Source organism: Amphibalanus amphitrite, unplaced genomic scaffold (genome assembly GCF_019059575.1).
Source record: "Amphibalanus amphitrite isolate SeventyFive unplaced genomic scaffold, NRLGWU_Aamphi_draft 001670F_arrow, whole genome shotgun sequence".
NCBI lineage: Eukaryota > Metazoa > Arthropoda > Thecostraca > Balanomorpha > Balanidae > Amphibalanus > Amphibalanus amphitrite.
The window spans coordinates 27,626-46,985 of record NW_024883163.1 but is presented as its reverse complement, the minus strand read 5'-3'; the positions used below and the strand labels follow the sequence as shown (position 1 = coordinate 46,985).

Below are 19,360 nucleotides of genomic sequence, written 5' to 3'. Positions count from 1 at the left end.
CATTGCCAAACGCCGCAAGACTAAAGCTCATACTCGGTGACTTTTTCTAAACATTCATTGCGCACATTTTGACAAAAAAGCTGCCGGGTCAGGTCAGGTCAGGTCACCAGAGGCGGTTTGGTGACCCCACCTCAGAAAAGTTTGCAATCACGCCAGAGCTAGAGTTTTTGACCGATCAATTTCTTCTCTTCAGGTTTTAGTTAGGGTACCAGTATGTGCAATTTGTATATCACAGAATTTTCATATCTGTGACCTGAGGTCAGGCCAGACTCGTGACCTTTACATTACAAGCCTATGGGAAAATATTGAAACGCCTCCTGCTTCGTGTAAAACGAGTCAAAACCACCCAATTATTTCAGTATTATGGAAGATTATCTCATCGGTGATGATCCTGGTGCCGCTAATTGACAGGGGCACCGGCAAAGGTCATATGAGGTCATGTGACGTCATAAATCGTTTTTCTGTCAATAAATCACGACATGATGGTGCTAAAGACTTGTAAGTGGTACCAAGCTGCTCGCCTGGTCAAGGCGCGTCGTTTGGTATGCAGCATGACCATACCCCACAACCTCATTGATGGATGACCTGACCTTGACCTCAGGTCAAATTTCAAATTGACCCGTGAAGGTCATCACTCATCACATACTTATTTCGCATCGCCTCGGCGAGAGCAACAAAAAATGTACTGGTTTTATGTCTCTATGTTTCTTAGTTTAAAAGTTATATAGGTAACTAATTCCAAAACATTTTATCGTTGATGACCTCTGGTGACCTCAATATTGACCTGACCTGAAAATGTTTTATGTAAAAGTTGTAGATCTTTAAACGACCTATCAAACGCCGTTTGCCGTTTGTCGCTGCGATGTGTAGTTTTTGAGATCTGAAGGGGGGGCCGAATCGCCCCCCCCCCCCACGCCAGTTTCTTGTCCCGGCGGAGCCCGCCAGGAATAGGGTTAATTGAGAATGTTCCGCCGCTACTGCGTCATGTTGCAAAAGATGCCAATGGTGCTTTACAATTTACAAAATTATCCCCTCTAAATAGTAAATATACGAACATAACTGCTTCGAAATTATCGCAAAATAAATGAGCTATAGAGCCTCGTCAAAAATGTTATGTAAACGCGACTAATGATCAAGCACGCCATTCATCGTCTCTTTCACCAATGTTTTGTAAATACTTCGTTTTTAGCGGCCTCGATCTAATCTTTGGTGCTTTTAGTTTATTATGGCATACTAGATCTGATCTGGCATCTCTGGTGGTGGGTCGTCGTTTTGGTGGCAGATTGTCCTTTTTGGAGATGTACCAGTCCAATCTGGCTTGCCGTCAAATCTGGTGGAAGGGATGTATGATTTGGTGCTAGAAGTGGCCATTTTGGTTGTTCGAATAATTTTGCCCCGTTTAAAAAGTCTGAACAAATGAAAGACACCGATCACAATGGAGATAATTATAAGAGCCAACTGACCTGACCGGTGAGAAAGGGAAGCGCCGGCTGCTCTGGCGGTCGTGTTGGCGCGCTGTCAGAGCGGCCGGCCGCCGGCCGCCGCGTCCGTGCCGGTCTCGTCCTCGGTGAGCGCCAGCAGCGCGCGCTGCAGCGGGTCGGCCGCCGCCGCCGTGTGCAGCCGGCGCACGTGGCGGCGCAGGTCGGGCCGGTTGGTGAACTGGGCCGGACAGCGCGGGCACGGCAGCGTGGCCGGCCCGTGCCGGCTGCGGTGCAGGTTCAGACTGTGCTCCAGCGGGAACGCCTTGCCGCAGATGTCGCAGACGAAGCGCGGCGTGCCGCTGCCGTGGCGCACGGCCCGGTGGCGCGCCAGCGTCTGGCCGAACTTGAAGGCGGCGCCGCAGTCAGCGCACACGTGCTGGCGGCGCGCAGAGTGCGTCTGCAGGTGGGTGGCCAGGTTGGAGCGGGTGTCGAACACCTTGCCGCAGTGCTGGCACGCTACGCCGCCGCCCTCGTGCGTGCGCATGTGTTTCTGGTAGGCCAGTCGCGTGCGAAAGTGTTTCTCGCAAGTGACGCACGAGTAGCTGGTCTCGCGGTGGGCGTCGCGGTGCAGCCGCAGCTCGGAGCGCTTCTCGAACCGACGGTCGCACAGCTCGCACGTGAAGCCGACGTCCGGCTCGTCCAGGTGCTCGCTGCGGCAGTGGAACAGGTACTGACCGAAGTCGGCGAACACGCGCGGGCAGCGGTCGCACGGGTGCCGGTCGGCCGGCGCGGCGGCGCGCGCCACGGCCGGGTGCTCGGCCGGCAGGCCGTGCTGACTCTGCAGATGCCGTTTCAGACCGTGCCGGTAGCGCAGTGTCTTGCCGCACAGCTCGCAGGCGTGCGCGCTGGCTCTGGCGCGGTGCGTGGCCTCGTGTTTGCGGCACATGTCTGCGCGGCGGAAGGCGGCGCCACAGTGGCGGCAAAGGTGCACGGCCAGCTCGGCCGGCAGCTGTACGCCGGCCTCCAGCTGGCGCCGGTGCCGCTGCACCAGGTGCGCGCGCGCCCGCTCCGCCGAGCTGAACTGGCGGTCGGCGCACAGTGGGCAGGGCACGGGCCGGGCCGGCGCGGCGGCCGGCGCCGCCGAGGAGCGGCTGCGCACGGCGCGGATCTCGCTGCCGCTCAGGTGGTGCACGTCGCGCAGATGGACAGCGAGCTCTCCGAACAGCTGGAACCTCGCATCACAAACGTGGCACTGTCGGCCGCTCTCCACGTGGATCTCGAGGTCCAGCTCAGTCAGCTGCTGCTCCAGCCGCGGTGCGGCCGGGGGCGGTGTGACCGGTGGCGGCGGTGTTTCGGCGGCGGTGGCGGCGGCCGGCGGCTGCTCCGGCGCCGCGGCGGCCTCGGCCGGCGGCGGCTGCTCGGCGGCGGCGGCGCGGTGCTCGCGGTACACGCCGTACGGCACCGACACGCGGTTGTCGCCCAGCTCTATGACCACGTCCAGCGCCGCCCGCGCCGCCTGGCTGGCCGCGTACTGTTGACGTACGTAGAGCTCAATGTCGCGCTGCCGGGAGCGGAGCTCGTCATACTCGGTGACGAAGGCGGTACAGCTGGCGCAGATGGCGGGCAGCAGCTGCAGCTCGTCGCGTCCGTCGGGCACCAGCAGCCGCACCAGCTCAGCGAGGGCAGACCCTGCCGGTCAGCACACGGCCGGATAGCGCAAACACTACCTACCTCAGAGGAACCAGCACCCGGTCAGCTGGTGAGAACACGATGACAATATAGGGTGTGATTAGAATTCCAATATCACCGCAAAATAAATGATCAACACCAATTAACAGAAAAAAAACGTTACATTTCCCAGGTGTCAGTATAAATATTGTGAAATAAAATCATATGGGCAGTAGGCACTCGCATACCTGGTTGCCAAAAAAGATGTGCTATGTCGCTAGTAATACATACCTGTGGCCTGTATAACGGTGTTGTTCACATTAGTTGTTGCATCTGGAGAATTACAGATCAAGCAGCACGCAGGCAATATTGGTATGATGGCTGCGTCGGCTGCTTCTTTGCATTCTTCGTCCATCATTCCATGAAATCTCAAAAAGTGAACGCGGATGAAACTTTCGATTCTGAAAATGAGAGAAAAACACCGTTCACGCGCGCCGGCGCCACTCGCACCGGACCGGGGGGGGGGGGGTGTTTGACCCAATATTGGGGAAATGAGACCCTGCCACCCTTTGCTGGTCGCAGTCGGGTCCAAAAAATTTTGTTCTCCTTACACAAGTTTATGCCCCGACACCTGAAATCCTGTACCTAGACTTTCCAGCCTCTGTAATGAATAACTGATTTTAACGCATCCAAATATCCAGTAATCACGGTACCTTACCTTACCTTTGTGGTGATCGGGATTGAAAAAGGCCACTTGGCCTGGGGATTCCGCTCTCATCGAGCTCGTATCGGGACACAGACTGGGCTCTCAGGGAACAGGGGCGTCGAACATCATGCCGCCCCAATGTTTGTCCAGCCGGGCCTAGAGCTGGTTGACGGACTGTGCCATGACCACTGCACTCGGAAAGGAGTTCCAGTCGTTTATGACCCAGAAGCTGAACGCATTTCTGCGCACGAGTTTGGTGGCCCTGGGTTTCTCGAGCATCCACTCGTGGCCCCTGGTTCGAGTTGAGTTGTTCCGGGCCAGGAAGGCTTCTGGCGACATGGCCAACCCTCCGTGCAGCAGCTGATATACGGTCACCATGTCGCCTCTGCGTCTCCGGTAGACGTGATGGCGGTCCCAATCGACGGAGTCTTTCAGGGTACGGGAGGTGCTTGATTTGGGCGACCATTCTCGTTGCACGTCGTTGCACGCGTTCGAGTCTTTTCTGGTCCTCTTTCCCAAGCGGTTCCAAGATTGTGTTGCCATATTCTGGGAGGGGCGGAACCATGGTCTTGTAGAGAAGCGGCACCGTGTGTTCGTCAATGTTGACGAATGAGCTCTCACAAGTCACAACGGCCAGAATATGTGAGGCTTTTGCGACGGCTGACGCGGTCTGCTTATGGAATTTGAGCTGGTTGTCGATTTCGATGCTGAGGTCTTTCTCCTCTTCAGCGTTCTGGATCAGGAAGCCGTTTAAGTAGTAAGCGTGCTCGGGGTTTCGGGGGCCGAGGTGCATCGCCTTGCATTTTTGGGCGTTGAAAGGGAGCAGCCACTTCTCAGACCAACGGCCAACCAGTGAGTGCATCAATGTCAGCCTGGAGGTCATTGCTACTGCCCTGACGCGGCGGTATAGTTTGGTGTCGTCGGCACTCGGCAAACAGTTAGACCGATCCGATGACTTCCGAGGGAGATCGGTAGCGAAGACCGTGAACAGCACAGGTCCGAGAACCGATTCCTGTCGAACGCCACTGGTCACGGGGGCCATGAAGACTTGCATCCATGGACTTCAGCCCTCTGTCGGCGATCGATCAGACAGGCTGCGATCCAGTTGAGAAGCGGGCCCTGGATGCCGTATGCGAACAGCTTGCAGATCAAACGTTGGTGTGGCACAGAGTCAAAGGCTTGGCGAAGTCCTGGTAGATGATGTCGATGTTGTCTCCGTTTTCGATGGCGGTGCTGCAGCCCTCGACTGCCTCCATCAGTTGCGTCGTACACGACCTCTTTGAGAGGAAGTCGTGCTGGGCGCTGGTGAACAGGCTGTTTTCGCGGAAATGTTGGAGGAGAGCGTCTGGGACAATAGATTCAAGGACTTTGACAGGGATGGCAGTCAAGAGTGATTGGTCGATAGCTCGAGTGGCGTTGGCGGTCTTCCTTCTTGAAGATTGGGGTGATCTCACCTGTCTTCCAGTCCAACGGAAGCGACCCAGAGTCCAAAGACTTACAGTACAGTATGCTCAGAGGGGTGGAGAGGGCCTGTGCCGACTCGTGAAGGATTCGTGGGTGTATGGCGTCAGGCCCTGGCGAGCTGGTAGCCTTGAGGGACACCAGCTTTCCTTCCACTTTCTGAGGAGATACATCAACATTCAACATCATCCCAGCCGGTCCCGTAGCTCAGTCGGTAGAGCGTTGGACTCCGCGTGGTGAGAGTACGCGTTCCCGGTTATAACAGTCCGGGACCCGGGTTCAAAGCACGATGGGCGCATGACGTTTATGAGCCTCCTGACAGGTATGGATGCCGTTGGTGGCAGGTCGTAGCCAGGCGAAGTCAGTGAGGGGACCGGCCGTGCGCGGCTATGTGCGCCCATTAAACTTTGGATTCCAAATTCTGTCATAGAGTCGGAATGCGCGATCGGAGGGTAGAGGGCAGGGTCAACGCAACAAGCCTCGCCTAGCGGGGGCTCTGTCCTTGTGAATCCTTCCATTCAAAAGGTTAGAACCAGGGATGCGGAGCCGTGGAAATTGCAGACGGCTCCGGCTCCGGAGGAAAAATCCTCTCCAACTCCGAGTAAAATGGTCCGGCTCCGGCGGCTCCGGCTCCGACTCAGTTCATCTCCTATGCGATAATACGGGTGGAAGAAAAAAGGCGATTGGATTTGGATTGGTACACGTTGCTTCTGTATTTGCATAACAAAGCTATTTTTTTCAACAGCGCATGGAATCACTTATCGTTCGCATGGAATCCGCTCTTGCCTCACTTGGAGATTATTTTCTTAGCAACGGTTTAAAAGTTAACGTAACCAAGTTTGAACTTCTTACCATTGGCTCACGACAAAATCTGCGCTCACTCCCAAAATTCACTGTCAAGTTTCGCGACACCTCCCTGACCCCTCGTCCTGAGGCGCGAAACTTGGGAGTTATCTTTGACCAGCAACTGACCTGGGACGCTCACGTGTCTGCCGTCTCCCGAAAGTGCTGCGGTATCCTTGTCAGCCTTTCCCACATACGTCACTACCTCCCGCCTGAAATCCTTCCTCAAATCATCACATCCCTAGTGTTCTCGCACATCCGCTACTGCCTTGTCGTGTACGGTTCTGGCGCAGCCGGAAACCTGCACCGCCTTCAAAAACTCATCAACTTTGCGGCTCGAATTGTTTCCGGAAAACGTAAATTCGACCACGTTTCAAGTGAGCGGGAGGCGCTGGGATGGTTTGACGCTCCTGACCTCTTCCTTTTCCAGACCCTCAACCTTCTCCACAAGGTCCGCCGCACCAGTGGGCCGGAGAGTCTTGCCGACCTTTTTACCACAAACCGCGACATTCCCGATCGTTTGCGACACACCAGACAGGACAATCTTTTATCTCTACCAAGAGTCAGAACGGAAACCGGGAAGAGGCGTTTCGCGTACCGCGCAGCTCTGGAAATGAACGGACTTCCATACGGCTTCGAGAATATGTCAGTCGGGAAGTTTAAGAGACAGCTGCAGCGGCGGCTCCTCTCTCAGGTCACTTGAAGCTGATTTTAGTAGGAATAGGCGCGTATGTATGTGTTTTTGTTTTTTATTTGTATGTGTCGCGTTTTACCCTCGCTTTATGTACCTCATATGACTAAGAACTGTAAAAACCACATCCGTGTGGATAGTTCGTGCCTTTACAAATACAAATACAAATACAATCAGCGATGAGCGAACAGGAAATATGTATAAGCCAGTGGCGAAATGTGTAAGGAGAGGTAGCTTCATGAAAAATACAAATCTTCCTGCAGAGCCAACATTTTGCATTAGTATGCAGAGGCTGAAGCATGTCTAGCACAGCCATTTCATTGCACACGGCTAAGCGCTAGACGGGGCTAACTCACCCGGAGAATAAAACGCCGGGACCAGAAAGCGGCCTCATTTCCAGCACTGTTCATAGGTGCTTTGATGCTTGATTCCAGAATGAATAACTATCAGATATGAAATCAGGAGGTCAAAATACATCATATAGTGTGCTTTTCATAATCGGTTCGCCACTCGGACCTAATATATACTAATACCCTAATTTCCCCCACAATAACCACAGTTATGTCCCATCATGCCACACACATTTCAATTTTCATTGTTGCACTTTGGCTTGTCGGTATCGGTAAAGCTGGGGTCACCATCGCTGGCCGCTGCTAACCGTTAATGTGTAAATGAAGTCACGAGTAAAAAACACAATCTAACCTCGCCTAACCTTACCTACAAGCCAACAGCCAAGGCTGTATAAACCCCTACACCTTCTTCTTCTTCTTCGTGGATTAGGGCGCGTAGCCGTCAGGTGCCTCTCCGACCCCTACAGCCTACCATCCTACAACCCAACCTACCTACCTACCGCCGACAGGACGGTGACGCTAGCGGTATATGTTAAGTTTAGGTCCTAACTACAATCGTGGCGCAAATATGTTACAGCAAAAATTTTAGGTTTTAGGTTAGGTTAGGTTGTAGGTTTGTAGGTTGTAGGTAGGTAGGTTTGTAGGTTTTAGGTTGTTAGGTTGTAGGTCAGGTTTGATTATGTTTTTTCTTTTATTTGCGAGACATATAAGTATTATTTTTGGATTCAGGATGTCAAATAACGTAAGAATATGAAAAAATTATCCATGAAATCTGCTTAGGACTTAAACTTGACGCGCCAGCTTTACCGATAGCTTGTCCAGCTCCTTGTAGGACACACAACTGGGTGTAAATACAATAAATGAATACAAAACGCACTGCATACTATTAATACAGTAAAAAAGCACTTAACAGCGACAAATTCATAAAATATCTTGAAAATATCGATGAAAATCGCACGTACCTCGATCGCCGCACCCCAAAAATCAAATATGGAGCGCTGCTTAGTGACTATTTTCTTCAATCAGCACGCTACCGGTTTCGGCTTCTCTTGGTGGAATTAACGTTGGAGCTAACACAATGTTTGCTATTCGCCAATGAGATGCCAACATATACCAGTGGCAGAATCAGCAGACTGCTCGTAAAACAGCGAATGATTCGGGCTCAAATTTACAAGTGAAAGGAAAATATCTTACAAATGACGTCTTCAGATTTATCTATTGAAGCACACCGCTGCATAGAGATTAGAGATCTTATGTAGGTACGGATCTCTCTATGCACCGCTGCCCTTCAAAAAAGGCCACGTGGTCAATTGAATATTCCTAACTTACGATTTTTCAATCTAATTACTTTGAGTCTAAAAATTACTGCGTCATTCCACCTTCGAGTACCAATGACCAAGGCTATCAATGACGTCGCAGCTCACAATTACATTGCAGTACAACAAACACAACTCAACGTGGTCAAACTGTGGGCCTTGCTCCCGTTGCTCCCCAAACTGGATGCCTAACGCAAGGCCTAACGGGCCTAACGACCTCCTAACCCTCTGCCTAACCCAAGGCGGCCTACCTGGTGCCGGTGTGGGGAGTTAGGTGGGTGCTCTGCAAATTTTCAATGGTTTATGGCAATTGTCTTGAATTTAGTATTTTTATTGTTCCGTCGGTAAATGGTCGGGTAAATGTCAAGTTTACGTCCTAAGCACATTTCAATGATATTTCTTTCATAATCTTACATATTTTGACATGCTGAATCCAAAAATCATACTTACATGTCTCGCAAGAACAAAATCATCACCAATACACTAAGCAATTACACCTTCGGACACCGCACGATCAAAACACGTCAAGAGGAAATCGAAAGTATGCAGCGTTGCCATTGATGAAAAATATTTCCTGTCCAGAAATAAAAACAATCAATATATGATAAAAATAAAAAAGAAATATGTAAAAAATATTTATTTTAAAAAATATAAGAAATTAAATAGCAAAACAACAAAGGGGAAATGTTGGGAACCGGGGTTATTGGGTGGGGAGGGCTAGAAAAACAGGGAAATGTTGGGAATCGGGGTTCATGGGTGGGGGAGAGAAAAAATGAAAATGACGTCATAGGGAAATGTCGGGAACCGGAGTTTGTGGTGAGGGGGATGGAGAAAAATACGATAAGAATGGCTACAATATTTGGGAAATTTTAGGAATCAGGGTTCTTGCCTCAAATCTAGTTGTTACCTAACCTAACCTGACCTGACCTAACCTAACCTAACCTAACCTAAACTAACCTAAACTAACCTAACCTAACCTAACCTAACCTAACCTAACCTAACCTAACCTAACCTAACCTAACCTAACCTAACCTAACCTAACCTAACCTAACCTAACCTAACCTAACCTAACCTAACCTAACCTAACCTACTGATTTTTGCCTACCGGGGATAAGGAAAAAGTTGCTTGCAGGAATAGATTGCAGGCAAGAGTAAATCAAATATTTTTAGGTTAAGTGGTCATGCATCAGGCTTCAGGCCTTCGGCCTGAAGCCAGATACATAACCACTTAACCTAAAAATATTTGATTTACTCTTGCCTGTAATCTCTCCTAAGGCATTGCCTTCGGCACTGCGCTGCTTCGCCGCGAGAAATATTATGACGTCATTATTCACAGTTGAATAGCAACTGTTAGATATCATTCTTGATTTTGGCCAACTTTGCACAAGTAATCGCCCCCCAGTTCTCAGGATTTTCCTTTCCTCCCCCCCCCACCCAATAACCCCGGTTCCCAACATTTCCCCTTTGTTGTTTTGCTATTCTATTTCTAATAATAATATTTCTTTTTAAATAAATATTTTTTACATATTTCCTTTTTATTTTTATAATATATTGAATGTTTTTATTTCACGAAATTAAAAAAGACAAAATATTTTTCGCAAATGGCAACGCTGGACACTTTCAATTTCCTCTCGATTTGTTTTGATCGTGTGTTGTCGGAAGGTGTAATTGCTTAGTGTATTGGTGATAATTTTGTTCTTGCGAGACATGTAAGTATGATTTTTGGATTCAGCACGTCAAAATACGTAGGAATGTGAAACAATCATCATTGATATGTGCTTAGGACGTAAACTTGACATATACCAATGGTCGCAATGCTCCTTTGATTAATTAATCTTAAAGCATTGTTAAGTGACGGAATTTATTTGTTTTTTAGTCATACGCCAATGCCTGATGCCTTTTTATTATAAATTTAGTCCGAACCTTATGATGGGGAGGATTCACAAGGGCAGAGGCTCAGAGGCGGCGGAAGGTATTTTGGGATGGGGGGGGGGGGGGCAGTGGGCACACCTGATCCAGAGTGAGGGTGTAGAGCTCCAATAGTGCACTACACCAACCTTTACCATCTCTATTTCCATACTCCATGGGTTTCTTTTGAAAATAGTTGCAGGATGTCTGTCCTGCCATTGCATTTTTCATGGTTCTTATTGGGCTGTTACCTCTTTCTCTCTGTTTTGTTCCACCAGGTTGTCACACTAATCAGGAGAGGGTTTCAGAGTGGGCAGGTTGTGTACAGTATCTAGTCGGTAGGGTTTCAGTTTACCTTGTGAAACACTTGCCATGTTGTGTGGTGCTGACCGGTGTGCCCTGCCTCTCTGTGACGTGTCCGCCGTGCCTCCCGCAGTGATGTGCGCGTGACCTCCCTCTTTCTGTGATATGTGAGTGTACCTTGGCTCCCGCAGTGACGTGTTTGCGCGCGCGGTGCCTCCGGCAGTGCGCCGTGGTGACCGCGGCGCTATGACGGACGTGCCGACAGAGATGGCCGGCGCCGGGGAGCTGCTGCGCTCGCTGCGCGCCGTGGTGCCGCGGCTGCGCGCCCAGCAGCACAAGGGCCAGGCGGGGCGCGTGGGCGTCCTGGGCGGCAGCGCAGAGTACACGGGCGCGCCCTACTTCGCTGCCATCACGGCCATGCGGACGGGCGCCGACCTGGCCCACGTGTTCTGCCCGCGCGACGCGGCCGCCGCCATCAAGGCGTACGGTCCGGACGTGATCGTGCACCCGGTGCTGGACGCGCCCGACGCCGTGGCTCAGATACGCGAGTGGGCGCCGCGGCTGTGCTCGCTGGTGGTGGGGCCCGGCCTGGGCCGCGACCGGCGCACGCTGGACACGGTGCAGCGCCTGGTGGAGGCGCTGCGGCCGCTCGAGCTGCCGATGGTGTTCGACGCGGACGCGCTGTGGCTGGTGGCGCAGGCGCCCGACTTGGTGCGCGGCTACCACAGCGCCGTGCTGACGCCCAACGCTGCAGAGTTCGGCCGCCTCTACAAGGCCGTGCTGCACGAGGAGCTGGCCGTGGCGCACTACGGCGAGCAGCACGTGCGCGCCCTGTCGCGCGAGCTCGGCGACGTGGCCATCGTGCGGAAGGGCCGCGACGACGCGGTGGTGTGCGGCGACACGGCGCTGTGGTGCTCGGAGCCGGGCAGTCTGCGCCGCTGCGGCGGCCAGGGCGACCTGCTGGCCGGCGCGCTGGCCACGCTGCTCCACTGGACCAAGACCACCAACCAGCCGCTGGCCGTGGACGCCCGACTGCTGGCCGCCTACGGCGCGTGCGCCCTCACGCGGCGTGCCTCCCGGCTGGCGTTCGAGCGGCACGGCCGCAGCATGCTGGCCAGCGACATGCTGCAGCACGTGCACACGGCGTTCGAGCAGCTCTTTGAGGACAGAGTGGGCGGCTGAGGATTTGGGCGGAGGCCGGCCGCTGTCCGGACCGCCCGTCCGGCTACCGGGGTCCTCTATCCCGGCGCCGGGCGGCCGAGCAATATGTGGCCAGTTTGGGTGTACGTGTCTGGGGACTGCTGTCAGGGCGCGGCGCGCACCGCGCACCGCCCTGTATGGTGCACGGGATACCTACTGTGAATGATATACTCTGACGTTGAGTCACTGAAGCGAGATGTTTCGTTAGGAGCGCGCATGTTCTCGTATATTTACACTCATGCTCAGCCTTAACAGTCATGTGACCGTGTTTGAGAACATATTTTACTATATCCTGTAAGGGTTTGTATGAGCTCACGGTGTTGGACTTCCAGTCACATCCGCTTTCATGCACAAATGAATACACTTGACGGAAAGCGCAACAGTTTGCGGGACATTTATTGATATAGCTCGGATACACATACAGCGAATCTCTGGTTTTGAACCAAGCTGCAGCTCCCGGTGGTACAGCGCGTCACGTGGCTGGCCCGTCCGGTACACACTCATCGACATCGACATCGACTCATGACATCGTCCCGGCCCCGCACACACTACCCAGTACACACCGGTACACACTCTGACATCGTCCCGGCCCCGTACACACCGGTACACACTCTGACATCGTCCCGGCCCCGTACACACCGGTACACACTGCCATCGTCCCGGCCCCGTACACACCGGTACATACTCTGAGTCGTCCCGGCCCCGTCGTACACACCGGTACATACTCTGAGTCGTCCCGGCCCATTCGGAGCCGGCGGTGCCCGCCCAGCCGGCAGCTCCTGCTGTCACAGCGCCGTGTCGGTGCGCTGGGCGGCACGGTAGCGGGGAGGCGCTGGGGATGCCCGGCGCCGGCCGCCGCCGTCTGAGGGACGATCCGTCGGTCCGGAGTGTCTGCCCGTGGTCCACCGAGCGGCGCGCCTCCAGCGGGAATGTCTGCTCCGGTCGACCCCCCCCCCCCCCCGTACACCCTCCGCACAGTCTGACTAGCTCCCCGACCCGACCCGGCCCGACCTCCTCTCGCTACATTCTCGGTGAAAGTTTGGCCTGAGCCCTGAAACACTACCTTAAATACGTCATCATCAGGTAGCAGGTGATCGTCGATGTGCCATTTACGGAAAAACGTCCAAAGCAAAGGCTCAATGACAACCATGGGTAGGCAAGCTCACATACAGGAACAATACGCCGAGCTCTCAGCGACCGAGACACGAGTCGCGCCGTCCGGTAACCGAGGGTCTGCTCAGCATCAGAAGCAGCCGGGGTACAAAAAGACACAAACACTGCCATCAGAAAACACCCACAGCTACAACGCTAACAACCGAGTGGCAAGATCCAACCTTCCCGCGCCGCGGCGCGAGACACCCAGCGTGGTCCGCGGGCGCCGCAGCCGAGCTTGCGCCGCCGGCCGCCAGGGGCGCTACTGGGGCTGGTCGAAAATCTGCAGGTCCAGCTTGAGATCGACCTCGCCGCGTTTGACCTCGTGCAGCGGCAGGCGTTTGATGATGGGTCCGCGGTAGCGCTGGTTGTCTCCGTGGACGTCGGCCACGCGCAGCTCGGTCCGACCCAGAAACTCTGCCGGGGGGAGGGGGGCGGGGGGCGTCAAAGGGGACATCATAAGAACTGCCGGGGCGGGTATGCGTGGGTGGGGGGTGGGGGTGGGGGTGTTGGCGTCATAGGGCATACTACAGGAACTCTGTCGGGGGGGGGGGGGGGCATCAGAGCATTCCACTGACCGTTCAGTGAGAAGTAGTAACCGTTCGGTGAGAACTACAGAGAAGTACTGACCGTTCGATGAGAAGTGGGCCTCCGGCCGGCGGCCATCCACCGTTCGGTGAGAAGTACCTGCTCACTTTTCATTGAGTAGTCCCCCGGTTACCCACCGTTCAGTGAGAAGTACTGACCGTTCAGTGAGAAGTACTGACCGTTCGGTGAGAAGTACTGACCGTTCGGTGAGAAGTAGTCGCGGTCGAACACCGAGATGCAGAGCACGTCGTCTCGCACGTCTTTGACCAGGAACTGCATGCTGTGGTTCCAGCGCGGGTTGAGCGTGCCCTCGACGACGGGCGTGCGCTGCACCTGGCTGCCCATGGTCAGCTCGCAGTACGGGTCGCTCTTGCCTGCGGGCGGGGGCGCCGTCAGGGCGGGCTCAGCGGGCAGCGGTAGGGTAAGGGCGGGTAAGAGTACGCGGGCGATAAGAGTACGCATCAGCTGTTTCGGTTGCTTAGCAACGCGGGTTTGTCGAGTTCATGAAGTGACATGAAGCCGCCAGTGCGTGCATGTCACCAACGGAACGTGGGCGTTGAGCGGCGACGCTGTTGAGTTTAAGGCGATGAATATCATTTTCGAGCGTTATGATATTATTATGGTATGGTACAATAATTTTGATACTTGGCAGTTGAGATAAGGTACATTTCCGTGATTGGTGTGGGAAACTTGCGAGGTTATCTGGGGAAATACTGTGCAGTGCAATATTCTGTTTGCGAAGTTTTGCACAACGTTTCGGGGTTGTTTTGTGCGCGAATTGCATGTACGGTAAGAGGACGCACTGTTCAGGAGGGTAAGAGTACGCAGAATTATACATTAACCCTCGCATGTGTGCGGCGTTTGCCAGCTTCTAATGTGTAGGGGGGGGGGGGGGGTCGGTTGGACCCCCCCCCCCTTGCCGTTTGGCCCCTGATCGAGCTAGAGCTTCGCGGAAAAAACGAGCGTGTTGCCCGTGACGAGAGGAAGCCGATGATACCCAATTTTAAGGTCCTAGGTCATTGGTTGACCTTCCAGGTCAGGTCAATGACCCAAAGTCGGGAAAATCGGGACCTGTTAGAAAGTCGTAAAGTGTGGCTGCTAAGGGGTTTTTCGGGGTGCTGATCACGAATATCGTGTTAGTTTTGATCAAAGATGATGTCTTGACGCATTTAGACCAGGTCGGGTCAGGTCAGGTCAGGTCAACCAGTAGGCGTCGTGACGGGTATTCGTAGTACGTGTCAACCGCCTCTGACAGCTTCGTAACATGTTACGAAGTCACCAAAACTACTTCGTAAATGTTCAAATGGTTGCTAAATTCGAATTCAGCTCCAAAAACTAGCCTAGAAACATGTAAAACTCGAAAAAGTGACCCGAGGTCACCCGAGGTCACCAAAGGTCAATGACCTGACCTGACCTTCAGGTGACCTTGACACACACGGGAGTAACATCAAATCACATGTTTGAACGTTTGAAACCACGAAAAGCTTGCAAAACAAACGTCATTGAGCGACCAATTCTTCCAAATACGAGTTATTCTCCCTTTTGATTGTGCATTTTTTTTTTTAAGAAACACACGACATGATTATTTCCTGATTTATAGACTTGAAAGATTTATTCTATGTTTTTCTTTTTGGATACTAGAATTAAAATAAATGCCTTCTGAGTTTGAAGCTAAGCATTTGGACAGTACCAGCTGCATAGGTGTATGTTCATATGCTTGCGTACTCCACCCGCCTGGCGTGCGTACTCTTACACACCCCATATGGTAAGAGTACGCAACTGCAGCGGTTCAGAAAATGTCAGTTTTAGACCACTTCCATTTACGCTGAAGGATCGTTGCCCCATGGGTTGATGGCTAATTCAATGAACTTCAATATTCACTATTTGCGATTTCTTTCTTTCAAATATTAAACAAATGAGAACAAGAAATCCACTAAGTGCGTACTCTTATACGACTTCACCCTACTGCCGGGCGGTCCGGCCGGTACATACACCCCCGCCCGGCTGTACCCGTACCGGTACTGGTCAGTGATCACTGGGCAGCGGTACCGCCGGGCGGTCTGATAGTCAGCGGCGTCCTGACTTTTATCGTAGGGCAGAAAAAAAAAACGTTACTTACTAGTCTGGTCCATTGTGTACAACCCCTCACCGACACCACGTATGAAACACCGACTACTCATGCATGCACAGAAACTTCGTCCATGATTCATTTATCGAAAAACTAGAATAGTACTATTATATTCAAGAACGACCTTATTTGACTCTATGCCCCTCTCGCAGCACTTTTTTTTGACAGGTGGGGCATTCCACGATAGATCGTACCACTTTTTTTCCAATTTGACACCCTCATCTCTCGAAATTTGACGAAAATTGGTCTCAGGGGTAATCAGGGGCTCTGAATCTACCTGTAACAATTTCAGGCTTATCAGATAAGTATTTTTTGAGTTATGGCGTATAACATTTTTTGGATCTTGCTTTGCAGCGCTAAGTTTGGCGGGCTGTAACTCTAAGACGGATTATACAAATGCCAAATGTTAGATAACATTGAACTTGCAATGAAACAGAGATTAATATGTATTTTTGAAATTTCAAAAAATACGCTATTTTTGATATATGACATATCGAGTTTTCTTTCATTTGTATTTTTTGGACTTTGGGACCAAATTTTTTGAATTTTTATTTCTTTAAAAGATATTTAGCTCATTGTGCAAAAAATTAGGAAGGTGTTCTTTCTATAAATGTATTTATTTTACGTCACGATAACGGTTTCGAATAGTGATTTTCGGATGGGAGCTTACAAATGGCGTGGTAAAGCTGCCTAGTGACATCACGGGTTACTGAAATTTCAATTGAAGTCTTAGTCATCTGAAAAAAAAATGAAAAGAGGGTTCATCCAACCCTCTTTCCTATAAGCGCGAGAGTGAAAAAAGCTGCTTGGTTCTGACATTGTTTTGGACGCCAATGACCATAGCTGTCCGAGATAAAAGTTACAGGACGCATACATGGTGTCCTCCAGAGGTCTCACAACTTATATATCTGGGAATTTTTGAAGGTCACATGAGTCACGTGATATCACTGTTATCAGTCAATGGGAAAAGATAAAATCTGTTATTTTGGCGCCGATAATGATCTAAAACTATCTCACGTACATGGTATCGTGATTTCATGCACTCCTTGCAAAGTCCAATGCTTCACTTTTGCACCTTGCGTGACGTCATTTATGACGTCACTAGGGTCGTACGAGTTTTTCGTCAATAACTCCCGATCAAATTGAGCTAGAGAGTCGGGAAAGCCACCAATGGACTCGGGAAGACCTTCCGAATCGAATGATATGCCATATGATACCCTTTGCCCAGCTTCGTGACCTGAGGGGCTCTGACCTGACCTTGACCCGAGGTCAACTACTTAAGTTGACCTCACCCAAACAAAAAGTATACCATTCGACGCACCTGAGCTAGGCGAACACAATGATGCCAAAATCGCGGCTCTGCGGCCATTTTTTTGCGAAGTTATTTACTAAAAACCGAACCCGTAACTTCAGTCACTTGACCTGACCTCAGACGCTACCGGTTAAACTGAGACCTTAAAATTGGGTACCAATCGCTGCGACTTGTATCGGCACACACGTTCGTTTTTTTTCCGCGAGGCTCTACCTCTATTAGAAGCAAAACGGCGTGCTGGGGTCGTATCAACCCCTCCGAAGCCCATTTTGTTTGCGGGAAAATGAGGATTTTATAGAAAGAACATCTTTCTAATTTTTTGCATGTCGATTTGCAATGACATTAAGTTTATTTTGAAAAAATAAAAATGTGAAAAATTTTGGTCCCAAAAGTCATTACAGGCAAATGAAAAAAGATTAAGGTTTTTGTTCAACAATAAAAAATTTTCTGAAGAATTTTTGAAAAAGTAACATCAATTTTTGGTTCATCGCAAGCTTAGTGTTGTTTCCCGTTTGTTGGTTGCATAACCCGTTCTTGAGTTATAGGCCATCAGACTCACCGTTACAAACCGAAGTTAAAAAAATGTAATGCAATATAACTCAAAAAGTTTTGATCTGAGAAGTCTGATATTTTGCCAGGCGTCTTTGGGGCCTATGATTACCCCTAGGACCGATTTTTATTAAAATCTGAGAGATGAGGGTGACGGGCCTGGTACGATCTATCGTGGAATGCCCCAGGTACCAATATATCTTTCATGATGTAAGAATTAGCGTAGTGATCGACCAGCAGGCGGCACGTAGAGCTCCGAGTGCACAAGGCCAGCGAATAGAGAAAGCTGCGGCCCGTATCAGCCAGTGCAGAGCAGCCAGTGGGCAGTAGTTACCGTTTCTGTCCGTAGCCTCCAGCCGCAGGGCGCGAAACACAGTGACTAGCAAGCGTCCCTTCGGCCTGGCACGCACTAGGGAGAGAACATGCGGTCAGCAGGCGGCGCGTGAGCCCTCCCCTCCCCTCCCCCTCCGTCCCCGCCACCGTCCCCCGCCGCATGCAGCTCGCCTCACCGACACCTGCAAACGGGCCACACGCGCGCACACACACACACGCAGTGCGAACAGCTCAGCCGAGCCCGCATTGCGGTCACACCATGCCCGTGCTCAGCCGTGCCGTGCTCAGCCGTGCCCGTGCTCAGCCGTGTCGTGCTCAGCCGTGCCGTGCCCGTGCTCTGCCGTGCCGAGCCCGGGTGGTGGCGGAGCTCACCGTCAGCAGAGGCGGCCACCAGCCGGTTAGCCGACATAATCACCACCAGCAGACGGCCGCACGCCGCGAACTTGGCCTCGCCTGTCGGGGTCACAGCGGCGCGTACACGAATACCGTTGGGTCAGCGGGACGTACAGGGTATCGCCGGGTCAGAGCGGCGCGTACAGGGTACCGCCGGGTCAGCGGGGTGTACAAGGATACCGCCGGGTCAGAGCGGCGTGTACAGGGTACCGCCGGGTCAGAGGTACAGGGGTACCGCCGGATAAGAGGAACGTACAGGGTACTGCCGGATAAGAGGAACGTACAGGGTACCGCCGGATAAGAGGTACAGGGACCCCGCCCGGGTCAGCGGCGCGTACACACTACACAGATACCGCCGGGTCAGAGGGAGGTACACGGACCCCCACCGGGTCAGAGCGGCGCGTACAGGGACCCCCACCGGGTCAGGGGGACGTACAGGGTACCGCCGGGTCAGAGCGGCGTGTATATACAGGGTACCGCCGGGCCAGACTGGAACGTACAGGGTACCGCCGGGTCGGAGGTACAGGGACCCCGCCCGGGTCAGAGCGGCGCGTACACGGATACGGCGGGTCAGAGGTATGTAAAGGGACCCCGCCCGGGTCAGCGGCGTCAGGGAGATGTACAGGGACACACGGACCCCGTAACGCACCACAGCAGAGAGAACCCCCTGAGATGAAGAACGGTACGTACGGAGCACAAACGAGCTCCCAATGTCCGGGCCACGTGGTAATAACCCAGCACAGACACCAGCTACACAGCGAGTCCAGGGCTGCGGGGTTCACAATGTACGATCGCTCTAACTCCGACAACGGAGTCCCCTTTTAACACCCCTCCTCCCCCCACCCAGCAATGTAAAGGTACTCAATTCTGAGAGGAATAGCTCGAGTGGCGGCCCTAACAGTGTATGCTCATGGCTGATACAAACAATTGCTAACGTAATAGTTAATAGACGTTAAGTGATCGGAGAGTTTGCGATCAAAAACGGTAAGCACACAATACATATACGAGCTGCGGTACGTGATGCCCTCCAAGACTCTG

At 52.4% G+C, this 19,360-nt stretch overlaps 3 protein-coding genes across 8 annotated transcripts in view; 1 reads left to right on the top strand and 2 right to left on the bottom strand.

Moving 5' to 3' along the window:
• Window positions 1-1,518: 1,518 nt before the first annotated feature.
• On the bottom strand, window positions 1,519-9,003 carry LOC122374553 (zinc finger protein 672-like). Its single transcript, XM_043353360.1, has 3 exons — window positions 8,907-9,003; window positions 3,381-3,550; window positions 1,519-3,110 (listed from the first exon to the last, which is right to left on the bottom strand). Exons 1-3 carry the CDS (start codon window positions 8,927-8,929, stop codon window positions 1,519-1,521), a joined length of 1,785 nt encoding a protein of 594 aa, XP_043209295.1. The 5' UTR covers window positions 8,930-9,003.
• Window positions 8,528-12,247, top strand: LOC122374554 (ATP-dependent (S)-NAD(P)H-hydrate dehydratase-like). 6 transcript variants are annotated; one of them, XM_043353366.1, is made up of 2 exons: window positions 8,528-8,730; window positions 10,933-12,247. In XM_043353366.1, the coding sequence occupies exon 2, from the start codon at window positions 10,935-10,937 to the stop codon at window positions 11,847-11,849; it is 915 nt and encodes a 304-aa protein (XP_043209301.1). In that variant the 5' UTR covers window positions 8,528-8,730; window positions 10,933-10,934; the 3' UTR covers window positions 11,850-12,247. The 6 variants fall into 6 exon arrangements, with proteins under 6 accessions (XP_043209301.1, XP_043209297.1, XP_043209299.1 ...); XM_043353362.1 differs by having other exon boundaries at window positions 8,637-8,730; window positions 10,891-12,247; XM_043353364.1 differs by having other exon boundaries at window positions 8,647-8,730; window positions 10,859-12,247.
• The window catches only part of LOC122374552 (intersectin-1-like), a gene marked incomplete at its 5' end in the record, with an annotated part of 34,748 nt that continues 27,619 nt past the window's right edge, over window positions 12,232-19,360 (bottom strand). The window contains 3 exons of the mRNA XM_043353359.1: window positions 12,232-13,436; window positions 13,808-13,981; window positions 18,302-18,382. Of these exons, the coding sequence (XP_043209294.1) occupies window positions 13,282-13,436; window positions 13,808-13,981; window positions 18,302-18,382 (410 nt within the window). The remainder of the gene's footprint in view (window positions 13,437-13,807; window positions 13,982-18,301; window positions 18,383-19,360) is intronic.